The sequence below is a fragment of the Schistocerca americana genome, chromosome 5 (genome assembly GCF_021461395.2).
Source record: "Schistocerca americana isolate TAMUIC-IGC-003095 chromosome 5, iqSchAmer2.1, whole genome shotgun sequence".
In the NCBI taxonomy this organism is placed as follows: domain Eukaryota; kingdom Metazoa; phylum Arthropoda; class Insecta; order Orthoptera; family Acrididae; genus Schistocerca; species Schistocerca americana.
Window position 1 is genome coordinate 559,410,602 of NC_060123.1, and position 13,465 is coordinate 559,424,066.

Here is a 13,465-nt window from a genome sequence, read left to right on the forward strand (position 1 = left end):
CAATGTTGGCGGAATTACGCGTGGATTAAGGCAGTTTTTTCAAATGCTTGCATAAAGATGTCCTCTGCTGTCGGAGAGAGTGTTGATTCGATTGTCACTCCCTACGTTTGTTCATTATGTAATATATATCGCACCAGATGAAATAGTTGGACGATAAACATAGCCGCACCAGGTCACCGTTAACAAGAGGTATTCGTTCTTGAATGGAGCCGATAGTTGGAAAGTTGAAGAAGAGAGATTTTATGTCGAAGCTGCCCAATACATCAATATCCTGTACGTACTGCTCCTGTGAACGAAGTGAGTAGAATCCTTCGCATACGATTCTGTGTGTCCTACGAGGTGACCTAGTTTTCACCAGATTGTAAGTAGGGGAGTCTATCCTTTAACGACAGGCTGGAGGAGGAAGCTTTCCTTGTGGATTTTATATACTCCATAAATCAATGGAGTTACCAGGATATTAGCTATGAGTACGCAACCGTCTCCATTTGATCAATTTTGCCTCTAGGCATCCAGTACAAAACAACGGTGCTGACCCTTCATCACTGTGGAGTGCTAAGTAGGTAGGCACCTGGAATGAATCCCGGATGAATGGTGTCGGGAGATATTTTCACCGACAAGAACAAGATTTCTTTAAAGCCTGATGAGCGTAGTAGAAGAGTGTGGAGGACAGGATGGCAGTCAGGTTTTTGGCCGATATCCGTACGAATTTCATAAGTCTCTCATAGCTGTCGAGGGTAACTTCAGAATACGCAGTATCACTACAGGTTCCTTCAACGTGCTGATCAGCTCAACAGTCGGCGATGGGTTCGTCTTTAAAGACGGTAACGCATGGGCACATCGTGCCCATTTCGTGAACACCTTACTCCAGGAGGCAGGAATCAATAGAATGGATTGGCCTGCAACATTGGATGACATGAATCCCAAGCAGCACCTTGAGATCAGTTGAAACTTCCAATACGTCGTCGCAAGAACCCTCCCCACACTTCGGATGACCTCTGGAGGAGCGTCATCGAACAGAGGTACACACTAGAGCGGCGACGTCTCGACCACCTTGAAGAGCATCCAAGTGTGTGATGGTGCACGGAATGGGGCAGTTTGGTATTGAAAGTTAGTTGATAGCAGATTTTGACCTCTCAAATGTGTGAAATGGCTGACTTTCGAACAGGTTGAAAGCCTACCACATTTTGAACATTTAAACTTGGTTGTTCGTGATATTTCCTGAACATAGTTCGCTCTGAAATTTACAGAAAAATTATCTAAACTAGCTTCTTGGAAGCGTAATCTGACTTGAATAATAGTATTTCGGATGTGCCAGAACTCTCGCAAGCGCAACAAAGGGGTCATTACGAAATGATACTGTAAGATTTCAGATTCTGGACACTGACTACAAACACTGCACAGCCATTATCATCGTGTATTAAGGCTTGCTTATACATTTCGCTTCTGCAGAGCAAATGTCCTTGCCATTTGTAACCTATAATATGTGAAAAATCTAGTAACCTTTGAGCTGATGTCATGGAAAAAGTGAATTTCGGTGACGTTTTTTTTTGCAACTGCATGTCTCGTAGAAACTGCAACATATGGCCTTACGTGCAATGCTGTGAAAATTCGAAGAGAGATGCAACAAAAGCTCTGCAACATGAAGTGCAGTGGCCCACGAAGATCAAGCAAAGTGAGTGAATGGGACGGATTTCCACCATGGAATCATAAATATGCATAAGAGCAGATTAGGGACGTGTGGACGGAATCATAGACAAAGCCTAGTAGAAAAAGCAGTGAATTTACGAACGCCAGAAATAATGGAAAGCATTATTAAAGAAAGTGATTCTACAGAAAGAATTGCCCGTCATGGGCGAATGTAATACATCATATCCAACAGGTTCAACAAGAAACCTCTATATTGATGCCCGACATAATTCCAAAATATTGTTGTAAAGATCAAAATCGTGCTATTACGAGTGAGAGAAAAACATTTTAAGTCACTTATATCCACAGACGCATGAACGAAAACCGTATACTGGCTTTCTAGAGCTCTGGTGAAAACGAATGGACCAAAAAAGTTCCTAAGTTCCCTCAATAAAACGAATAAAAATGCGACACGAGAAATTAGGTGGATTTTTCATAACCTTGAAGCATATGTAAATTAGAGAAACTTTAATGAAATGCGGGCCCGAGACAAACCACGACCTCATCAAATCCTGTGACACAGCACGTAGAACGCGTCCGCCTTGAAACACAGGACACAAGCGTCTATTACTTTTATTCGACAAAGAGGCAGGGATAAGAGTAAAGCTTTGTTCGACCATCCGAAGTTCTGTAAAGAAATGAATTTTGGCTGCTCGTGACCTGATTGTCTTTCACTGCCCAAAGCTTCGCCAGCGATCAAGACAGACACAGGCCTCGCAAGCAGATGGATTCGGCAGCGAACGAAATTATCTGAGGAACAAGTAACTCACTTTTAGGGCGCGGATGTAATATAAAACCAGACTGCGAAAGGAGCCATGTTGCAATATTGCCTTTATTTTGGTTGTTGCTTTGTTTTTATTTGACGGTAAAGGTATTTTTTTGACATTTACTGTGTTTATTCTTTGATTCCCTGCTCCCCCTGAGTCCGTGGCCACGCACATGCGCATATATACAGATGGCGGAAAGCTTTATTGTTTATGATGAATGATATAATGTTGTTTACAATTATCATTAATAAATATGGGATCAATTTGCGGAATACTATGTGAGATATGACACCGAAAGGCAAAATTATCATCAGTAACATGTAAATACGACGCTGAAGACGGGAAGTCATCACCAGAATCAGTTATCAACGGCGAGGGTATAGGGAAAGTCTCCTAAGCAAATGCATCGCGAAGCTCATTAGCATGTTACACGTTTCTTTCTACGATCTATTAATTCCAGCAATTCGTTGATGTACTGACTCTCGCTCAGTACGTAATACGAGTCGCAAAACAAGCGATATGCAGCGACTTTGATCTAACCTTTTGCAGCGATAATGATACTGAATAATATTACGGAGCTCCTTTAAGCAAGTAATCCGCAACACATCTTCTCTGAGCTCATTAAAACTGCTACTTATACACTTTGTTCTGTCATTAGCGAGGTTAAAAAGGTTCGTATTAAATTTTTAGCAGTTGCTTTCTCCACGAATCTATATCGTCGGTTGCGGTAAGTCCTTATCTGTCGGCTATTCTTTTAATAGCCATTTCTTCTTAATACATCAAACTTGTGAATTTAATTAAATTGACTGTCTAGGTTCAAATTGGTACAACAGTACAGAGAATGGTGTCAACAAATATTTTAGTCAAATCAGCCTTTTGAATTAACTGCTGGTTACATATCAGTGAATAATTTACATTATCTATGACTGCGCTTTTCTACACGTTGACTAAAAAAATATAATTTCACAAAACATCACAATAACTCTCAATACTTAACACGTACTTTTATCTTCAAGTTCGATTTGCAACATAGCACGCTCTTGTTGGATGTGGCAGCTTCTAACATCGGATAAAAGGAAAGTGTCAATAAAGCACACTACTAGCCATTAAAATTGCTACCCCAAGAAGAAATGCAGATGATAAACGGGTATTCATTGGACAAATTTATTATACTAGAACTCACACGAGGTTACATTTTTACGCAATTTGGGTGCATGGATCCTGAGAAATCAGCACCCAGAACAACAACCGCTGGCCGTAATAACGGCCTTGATACGCCTGGGCATTGAGTCAAACAGAGCTTGGATGGCGTGTACAGGTACAGCTGCCCATGCAGCTTCAACACGATACCACAGTTCATCAAGAGTAGTGACTGGCGCATTGTGACGAACCAGTTGCTCGGCCACCATTGACCGGACGTTTTCTATTGGGCAGAGATCTGGAGAATGTGCTGGCCAGGGCAGCAGTCGAACATTTTCTGTATCCAGAAAGGCCCGTACAGGACCTGCAACATGCGGTCGTGCATTATCTTGCTGAAATATAGGGTTTCGCAGGGATCGAATGAAGGGTAGAGCCACGGGTCGTGACACATCTGAAATGTAACGCCCACTGTTCAAAGTGCCGTCAATGCGACCGAGACGTGTAACCAATGGCACCCCATACCATGACGCCGGGTGATACGTCAGTATGGCGATGACGAATACACGCTTCCAATGTGCGTTCACCGCGATGTCGCCAAGCACGGATGCGACCATCACGATGCTGTAAACAGAACCTGGATTCATCCGACAAAATGACGTTTTGCCATTCGTGCACCCAGGTTCGTCGTTGAGTACACCATCGCAGCCGCTCCTGTCTGTGATGCAGCGTCAAGGGTAACTGCAGTCATGGTCTCCGAGCTGATAGTCCATGCTGCTGCAAACGTCGTCGAACTGTTCGTGCAGATGGTTGTCTTGCAAACGTCCCCATCTGTTGACTTAGGCATTGAGACGTGGCTGCACGATCCGTTACAGCCATGCGGATAAGATACCTGTCATCTTGACTGCTAGTGATACGAGGTCGTTGGGATCCAGCATTGCGTTCAGTATTACTCTCCTGAATCCACCGATTCGATATTCTGCTATCAGTCATTGGATCTCGACCAACACCGGCAGCAATGTCGCGATACGATAAACCGCAATCGCGATGGGCTACAATCCGACCTTTATCAAAGTCGGAAACGTGATGGTAAGCATTTCTCCTCCTTACACGAGGCATCACAACAACGCTTCACCAGGCAACGCCGGTAAACTGCTGTTTGTGTATGAGAAATCGGTTGCAAACTCTCCTCATGTAAGCACATTGTAGATGTCGCCACCGGCGCCAACCTTGTGTGAATGCTCTGAAAAGCTAATCATTTGCATATCATAGCATCTTCTTCCTGTCAGTTAAATTGCGCGTCTGTATCACGTCATCTTCGTGGTGTAGCAATTTTAATGGCCAGTAGTGTACATTCGTCTTTTTACTATGACTAGCATCAATATTCCTCGCGGTGTTAGGCAGCTATACCATAGGAACTCTTGAGAAAAGAGGACACATTTCAGTAAGTGGTATTCTCTTCAGAAAGCTGTACAATGCCGCCTCTCAACTTACATCTGAAAGTCACGTATGCACAACGGGAATAACGACATCTGTCTACCAGTACTTACGGCCAAGTGTTTTGTACACTTCCGTTGTTGCCACTGAGCGACAGTCCAGTTGAAAAAATGCTGCCAGTACTTACAGCCAGATGTTTTATCTACTTCTGGTGTTACCACTGAGCGAAAGTCTAGTTGAAAACATCCAAAGAAAGCGTCAACGTTACATCTAAAAGTATGTGCTTGCAGTACACAGGATTAAACACGAAAACTTTGCTACAAATAATGTAATATTCTCTGTCCTTCACAGTTTTGTCTAACTGTCACTAGTTTTGTCATAACGCTACTAACAACGTTGTTTGCTGTCTACCCCCCATTTCAGGGCGTTTATAGGGAGGAAGGACGTTCTGAAGTATTTCGAGGATATGGTGAGGGATACAGTGACTTACCGGGAGCGTAACAAGGTGGAACGCAATGATTTCATGCACATGCTGATACAGCTCAAGAACAGAGGCTTCATGGACGACGAGAAGTCCGGCAGTGCAAAGGCCCAAGACGACGAAAACAGTAACTGGAGTAAGTAAACTGTAAACACCGCAACAACAATGATGAACGATGTCTTTTACTGTGTTATTTAATCCTAAATCCACTCTGAATTTCTTTCAGTAAATATGTATTACGAAAAACAAAACGAGACAGACAGAACAAAGCAAGTAACGTGTTCATTGTTTCAAAAGTAATCGCCATAGCTTTTAATACATGCAGCACACTGTGAGACAAAACGGTGTATGCTTTCCCGGAAAAATGTTTGTGTTTGCCTACGGAACCATGACTGTACCCAGGAGTGCGCCTCTTCGTGCGAAGCAAATCGACGGCTTTCCAGCTAAACTTCTGGAGAATAGTCCAATAACTTCGGCAACATTTGGGCAAGCATTTTGTTCGCAGGTTGCTTCGGCTACGCTGCAGGAGTTGGTTCGGCCGAAAAGGTGCACGCATGATTATACTCATGGTTCGTAGGCAACCGCAAACATTTTCCTGTGAAGGCATTGACCGTTTTGCCTTAAGAAGGATAAATGTATTAAAAATCATTGCTATTAATTCTGAAATAATAAACAGTTTACTTTTTTCCATCTGCCTCGTCTTCCTTTGACTGCCTCTTATACTACTCTAACCACTCACAAGCTTACATGACGCAGCCATAGAAATACTCCTAATGTGTTGGCGTCTTGCCTGCAGTAGTGTGTGCACATTCAGTTCAACGTCCTAGAAGGAGATTCACAATGTTTTCTTAATTATTCGGTTATTAATTTTCCGAGTGGTTTGACGTGTCACTACAGTTTTCTCTCTTGTCCCAGTCGCTTCATCTCAAAGTAGACCTGCACTCCATAGCCTCAATTACTTCTTCTCTGTATTCTAATATGTTTCCCCTACTATCCATGGACTCTACAGTTTCCTCCAACACATTAAAACTTTCCATGATGTCTTGACACAATTTCTGTCTTCCTATTCCCTCTTCTATTTAACTTTTTCTATACATTTCTTTCCTCATCGGTTCTGTGGAGTACGTCATTTCTTATCGTATCAGTGTACTTAATTTACGACATCCTTTTGTAACACCAAATTTAAAACGCGTCGATTCTCTTCTTTTCAGATTTTCCTATAGTACGTGATTAATTTTCATACATTGCTGTATTCCAGATGTAGAGGTTTAGATATTTTATTCTCGAGTTAGGGCCTATGTTTGATAGGAGTATTCCGTTTGTGGTGAGGATGCTCTCTTCACCTTTGGTAGTCCGTTTCTAATATGCTTGTTACATCTTCTGTCAAACATTATTTTGCTTCCAACTCAGCATAATTCCATCACATAGCTTACCACGAACTCCCCACTCTGATTCTCCTTAATACTTTCATCTTTTCGTTTACTCTCAAACCACAGTCTGGATTCAATAGACTGTTTATCCTATTCAGTTGGTCCTGTAATGTTTCCCCACCTACAGATGGGACAAAAGTGTCATCAGTAAATCTTATCATTTACACCCCATCACCCCAAATTATAATCTCACCTGAGAACCGCATCTTTTATTTCCCTTGTATCATCGACATTCATTATCTGATGAAAAGTATTAGGGCACCAATCATCGGATATTAATGTGAGCTGTGTCGACCCTTTGTCTTTTCGACGCTTAAACTCTGCTGGGGACGCATTCAATGAGGTGTCTGAATGAGCGTGGAGAATGGCACACCATTCTCCTCAGGAGCCGAAACTGGAGAAAGTATTGACGTCGGACGCTGGGATCTAGACTGAAGTCCACGTTCTAACTCATCCAAAAAGTATTCCATTGGATTCACGTAGCATCTCTGGACTGACAAATCAATTTCAGGAATGTTACTGTCCCAAAACTAATGCCTCACAGATGCTGCTTTATGACAGGGTCCATCGTGCTGATGAAAACAATGAGAGTCTCAGAATTGTGCCTCTACTGCACCTAATGTAAGACGGTGTGAAATGTGTTCGTATCATGGGTTTTTGTACAACCATCCCCCGCAATGTTCGAAGGTTGGCATCCATCAGTACTTGAGGTATGTCTGGTCTTGGTTTAGCTATGGTTCTTTCTTCGCATTTCCAATTGACGATCATACCAACAACAAACGACTTGGGCAGCTTTAAAATGATTGAAATGTCCCCGATGCATTTCCCAGTCAGGTGACACGCAGTTACTAGTCGACCTTCAAAGTCATTGAACTTCTCTACTAACAACACAGTACTCTCCGTCTACTTAAATACAGGCGATTTCGCCTCTGTTGACATCCGGTGATCATTATCGTAGGTCTTTCCCGACACTTTTGAGCTATTGTACACGTAGAACAGTAGAAGAGAAAGATAGTGTTTCTACGTGACGCCCGTTCTAAACGGAGTAATTCTTTCTTGCCCTTCCATTCATATTGTTCCCCTTTTGTAGTTATCGATAGTGCACATTAGAAGTCTTTCTCCATAGTGTTTATAATTGTAAAAAGCAGGAATAAGTTTGTGGGAGTTGTAAAGAAATTGTCAGGAAGACTAAGGTCACGAGTGAAGTTTCAGAAAGGAGACAGTATTAGAGATGGAGCGGTAATTATGTTGGATAGGGGTGGCAAAGGACACTGGATATAACTTCAAAAACAAAATGTTACGGTATTTGTACGAAGCGATTTGCAAATACTAGGAAAGCCTACAACAAAATGACAGGTCGATTATTTGTATCTTGTCCTATGGCGTGAGTCGCTGTTTATTACTCAGTGAAACAGTTCGAAATGAATTCACAGCCGACAGTAGTGTTTAGCTAAGGCATCACAAGCGGCGAAAACACAAACAAAATACGTGATCACAGAACAGCGAAACAGTTATTAGACTACTTTAAGAACTAGCTAGCAAACAGAATTCAGTAGGAGTCCTTGCTGGGGAGCGTCTGGCGTTACTCAGGGAAGTGTCATAATATTGTGGCTGTTCCAATACACGTATAGACGACCTGCAGATAACGATCGCATCTCTCTGAGGAGGTCTGCAGAAGGCGCGGTTGTAGACGTGGAGGCCAAGTAGCGGTTTAAGAACTGCAGGAAAACTTGCTGCAAGGGCAGGCAGCTTATTCTCAACGTAGACAATGGTAATGTAATATACGTACATAGGTCAGAGGGCACAATATCTTTGAGTACATCAAGGGCGATCTGTCACTAGAATGAGTGGTAGCTGTCAAATATCTGTAAGAGAAGTCTATCTTACCAAGACTACCTGATCAAAAATATATGGACAGGCAATGCGGAATTGACCAATGGATGCGACGTGAGAGGGACGCACCAATATAAGAGGAGGCGGGGGCGGGCGGAGGGGTGGGGGGTAGTGCGTTATCAGTAGAGAAGGGACAAGGGGTAAGCGCAGAACAGGTCAGCCAGGGCTCAGGAGAGCTCGGTGACTTCGAAATAGGACTCGCCATTCGATCTCAGACCTTTGGAGAGAAGAGAACCACTTGTATGAATATCAAGAGCTCAGATGGCAACCCAGTTCTAAGCAAAGAAGGGAAGGCAGAAAGGTGGAAGGAGTATATAGAGGGTTTATACAAGGGCGATGTACTTGAGGACAATATTATGGAAATGGAAGAGGATGTAGATGAAGACGAAATGGGAGATAAGATACTGCGTGAAGAGTTTGACAGAGCACTGAAAGACCTGAGTCGAAACAAGGCCCCGGGGAGTAGACAACATTCCATTAGAACTACTGATGGCCTTGGGAGAGCCAGTCATGACAGAACTCTACCATCTGGTGAGCAAGATGTATGAGACAGGCGAAATACCCTCAGACTTCAAGAAGAATGTAATAATTCCAATCCCAAAGAAAGCAGGTGTTGACAGATGTGAAAATTAACGAACTATCAGTTTAATAAGTCACAGCTGCAAAATACTAACGCGAATTCTTTACAGACGAATGGAAAAACTGGTAGAAGCGGACCTCGGGGAAGATCAGTTTGGATTCCGTAGAAATGTTGGAACACGTGAGGCAATACTAACCTTACGGCTTATCTTAGAAGAAAGATTAAGAAAAGGCAAACCTACGTTTCTAGCATTTGTAGACTTAGAGAAAGCTTTTGACAATGTTAACTGGAATACTATCTTTCAAATTCTGAAGGTGGCAGGAATAAAATACAGGGAGCGAAAAGCTATTTACAATTTGTACAGATATCAGATGGCAGTTATAAGAGTCGAGGTGCATGAAAGGGAAGCAGTGGTTGGGAAAGGAGTGAGACAGGGTTGTAGCCTCTCCCCGATGTTATTCAATCTGTATATTGAGCAAGCAGTAAAGGAAACAAAAAAAAATTCGGAGTAGGTATTAAAATTCATGGAGAAGAAGTAAAAACTTTGAGGTTCGCCGATGACATTGTAATTCTGTCAGAGACAGCAAAGGACTTGGAAGAGCAGTTGAACGTAATGGACAGTGTCTTGAAAGGAGGATATAAGATGAACATCAACAAAAGCAAAACGAGGATAATGGAATGTAGTCAAATTAAATCGGGTGATGCTGAGGGAATTAGATTAGGAAATGAGACACTTAAAGTAGTAAAGGAGTTTTGCTATTTAGAGAGTAAAATAACTGATGACGGTCGAAGTAGAGAGGATATAAAATGTAGGCTGGCAATGGCAAGGAAATCGTTTCTGAAGAAGAGAAATTCGTTAACATCGAGTATAGATTTAAGTGTCAGGAAGTCGTTTCTGAAAGTATTTGTATGGAGTGTAGCCATGTATGGAAGTGAAACATGGACAATAACTAGTTTGGACAAGAAGAGAATAGAAGCTTTCGAAATGAGGTGCTACAGAAGAATGCTGAAGATAAGGTGGGTAGGTCACGTAACTAATGAGGAGGTATTGAATAGGATTGGGGAGAAGAGAAGTTTGTGGCACAACTTGACTAGAAGAAGGGATCGGTTGGTAGGACATGTTCTGAGGCATCAAGGGAACACCAATTTAGTATTGCAGGGCAGCGTGGAGGGTAAAAATCGTAGAGGGAGACCGAGAGATGAAAACACTAAACAGATTCAGAAGGATGTAGGTTGCAGTAGGTACTGGGAGATGAAGCAGCTTGCACAGGATAGAGTAGCATGGAGAGCTGCATCAAACCAATCTCAGGACTGAAGACCACAACAACAACAACATTCGATCTCACCTGAGTAACAAAGAGATTCTGAAGTGGAAACGCGAAGGAATAACAGCAGCTAAGCCAAGAATAGGCAGGCCGTCGAGCGTTGTGGAGGGTGTTTGTACATTTCAAGAAGGCTTTTGACACTGTACCACACAAGCGACTTTTTAATCTGATTGGATTCGTGATTCGCCGTCACAGTTCGTAGTAACTGAAGGAAAGTCATCGAGTAAAACAGAAGTGATTTCTGGCGTTCCACAAGGAAGTGTTACATGCCCTCTGCTGCGCCTTATCTTCAAATGGTTCAAATGGCTCTGAGCACTATGGGACTTAACTGGTGAGATCACCAGTCCCCTAGAACTTAGAACTACTTAAACCTAACTAACCTAAAGACGTCACACACATCCACGCCCGAGGCAGGATTCGAACCTGCGACGGTAGCGGGCGCGCGGTTCCAGACTGAAGCACCTAGAACCGCTCGGCCACACCGGCCGGCGTTCCTTATCTATATAAATAATTTAGCAGACAATCTGAGGAGCCGTCTTAGGTTGCTTGCAGATGACACTGTCGCTTACCGACTCGTAAAGTCATCAGAAGATCAAACCCAATTATATAACGATTTAGAGGAGATATTTGTGTAATGCGAAAATTGACAATTGACCCTGAATAATGAAAAGTGTGGGGTCATCCACATGAGAGCTAAAAGGAATCCGTTAAACATCGGTTACACGATAAATCAGTCAAAACTAAAGGCTGTATTATCAACTAAATACTTAGGAATTGCAATTACGAACAACTTAAATTGGAAAGAACACACAGAAAATTTTGTGGGGATGGCAAGCCAAAGACTGCGTTTCATTCACAGAACACTTAGAAAATGTAGCAGATCTACTAAAGAGACTGCCTATATTACGCTTGTCCGTCCTCTTTTGGAGTACCGCTACACGGTGTGGGATCCTTATCTGATAGAATTAACGGAGTACATCTAGAAAGTTCAAAGAGGAGCAGCACGTTTTGCATTATCCCGAAACAGGGGAGAGAGCGTCACGAACATGATACAGTATTTGGAGTGGGCATCATTAAAACAAAGGTGTTTTTCGTTGCGACGGAACTTTCTCACGAAATTTCAATCACCAACTTTCTCCTCCGAATGCGAAAATGTTCTGCTGACGCCGACCTACATAGGGAGAAACTATCGTCATAATAAAATAAGGGAAATCAGTTATCGCACGGAAACGCATAGGTGCTCGTTTTTTCCGAGCGCTGTTCGAAATTGGAATACTAGAAAGGTGATTCGATGAATCGTCTGCCAAGACTTAAGTGTGATGTGCAGAGTATCCACGTAGATGTAGATGCAGATGTAGAAAATCGAATGAAATGAGTGCAATGAATCATTCGTGAGGTCTAAAGTCTTACCACCAGCCCAGCTAGCATAATGACTGTGCGTAGGGTTAGGACAAATAGTGCGACATTTCGGCGAGTGTCACACTCACCAACTTCTGGCGAAGCGCTTAAATATGGTGATGCTATGATATTTATACTAGTGGAGTGCCCCCCTCCACATGGCTGTGAGCGGCCGCGTACAGTCCGGCTTGGGGCCGGAGTGGGTGGGTGGGGGTGGGAGGCGGGGTGAGGCTGTACCAGCCCGCAACAAAGGGTGCACATTATCTGTGGTAAAAATCTCCCCAGAACGAACCAAAAACATGAAGGAAGTAATCCGCAAAAATGGATACAGTGAAGCGCAGATTATGGAATTATAGAAGAAGTAAGATGCTGGAAAGTAGGAAGACTAAGAAGAAGACAAGAGACTCGCTTTCCTCCGATACCTGGCACCGCCCTCAGCCAAAATTGCGAGGCTACTCGAAAAGTTCAACAAAACAACCGTCACCTGACCACCGCCGAAGACAAAAGAATGACTTGGCTCTGTGAAAGATCCACTAAAAATGGAAGTACTGCGTATATACAGAATTGCCTGCGAACGTGGCCAACAATACGTTGGATAAACGAAGTGCTGTATTTCGGAACGCTGTGAGAAGAACATCGGGGATGTGCGAGTGGGTGGACAGAAAAATCACCGACAGCACAGCATAACCTCAAGTAAAACCACGCCTGTGACTTCCAGAGCACCAAGGTGCTTCGCCGAGTAACCAGCTATTAAGACAGCTTCATACAGTGAGGTGACAACAGTCATGGGATACCCTCTAACATCGTGTCAAATCTCCTCTTGTCCGGCTTAGTGCAGCAACACAACGTGGTATGGATTCCAAAAGACGCTGTAAGTCCCCTGCAGAAAAACTGAGCCATGCTCCTCTATAGCCGTCCATAATTGCGAAAGGGTTACCGTTGCAGGAGTTGTGCACGAACTGACCTCTCAGTTGTGTCACATAAATGTTCGACAGGATACATGTCGGGCGATCCGGGTGGCTACCAAATCATTCGCTCGCACTGTTCAGAATGTTCTTCAAACCGATCGCGAACAGTTGCGGCCTGGTGACATGGGGCGCATTGTCGTCCGTAGTAATTCCACGGTAATGGTCTCCAATTAACCGAATATAACCATTTCTGTTTAATGATCGGTTCAGTTGGAACAGAGGACGCAGTCCATTATGGAGCCACCATCAGCCTGCACAGTACGTTCTTGACAACTTTGGCCCATGGCTTCGTGGGGTCTGCGTCGCATTCGAACCCTACCATCAGCTCTTATAGACAGAAATCGGAACTCATCTGACCAGCTC

The 13,465-nt window shown here is 43.2% G+C and overlaps 1 protein-coding gene across 1 annotated transcript in view; it reads left to right on the plus strand.

The window, feature by feature from the left end:
- LOC124616177 (cytochrome P450 6k1-like) overlaps positions 1 to 13,465 on the plus strand; it is an 82,688-nt gene that overhangs the window by 30,719 nt on the left and 38,504 nt on the right. Inside the window, exon 5 of the mRNA XM_047144463.1 lies at positions 5,451 to 5,644. Within this exon, the coding sequence (XP_047000419.1) occupies positions 5,451 to 5,644 (194 nt within the window). The remainder of the gene's footprint in view (positions 1 to 5,450; positions 5,645 to 13,465) is intronic.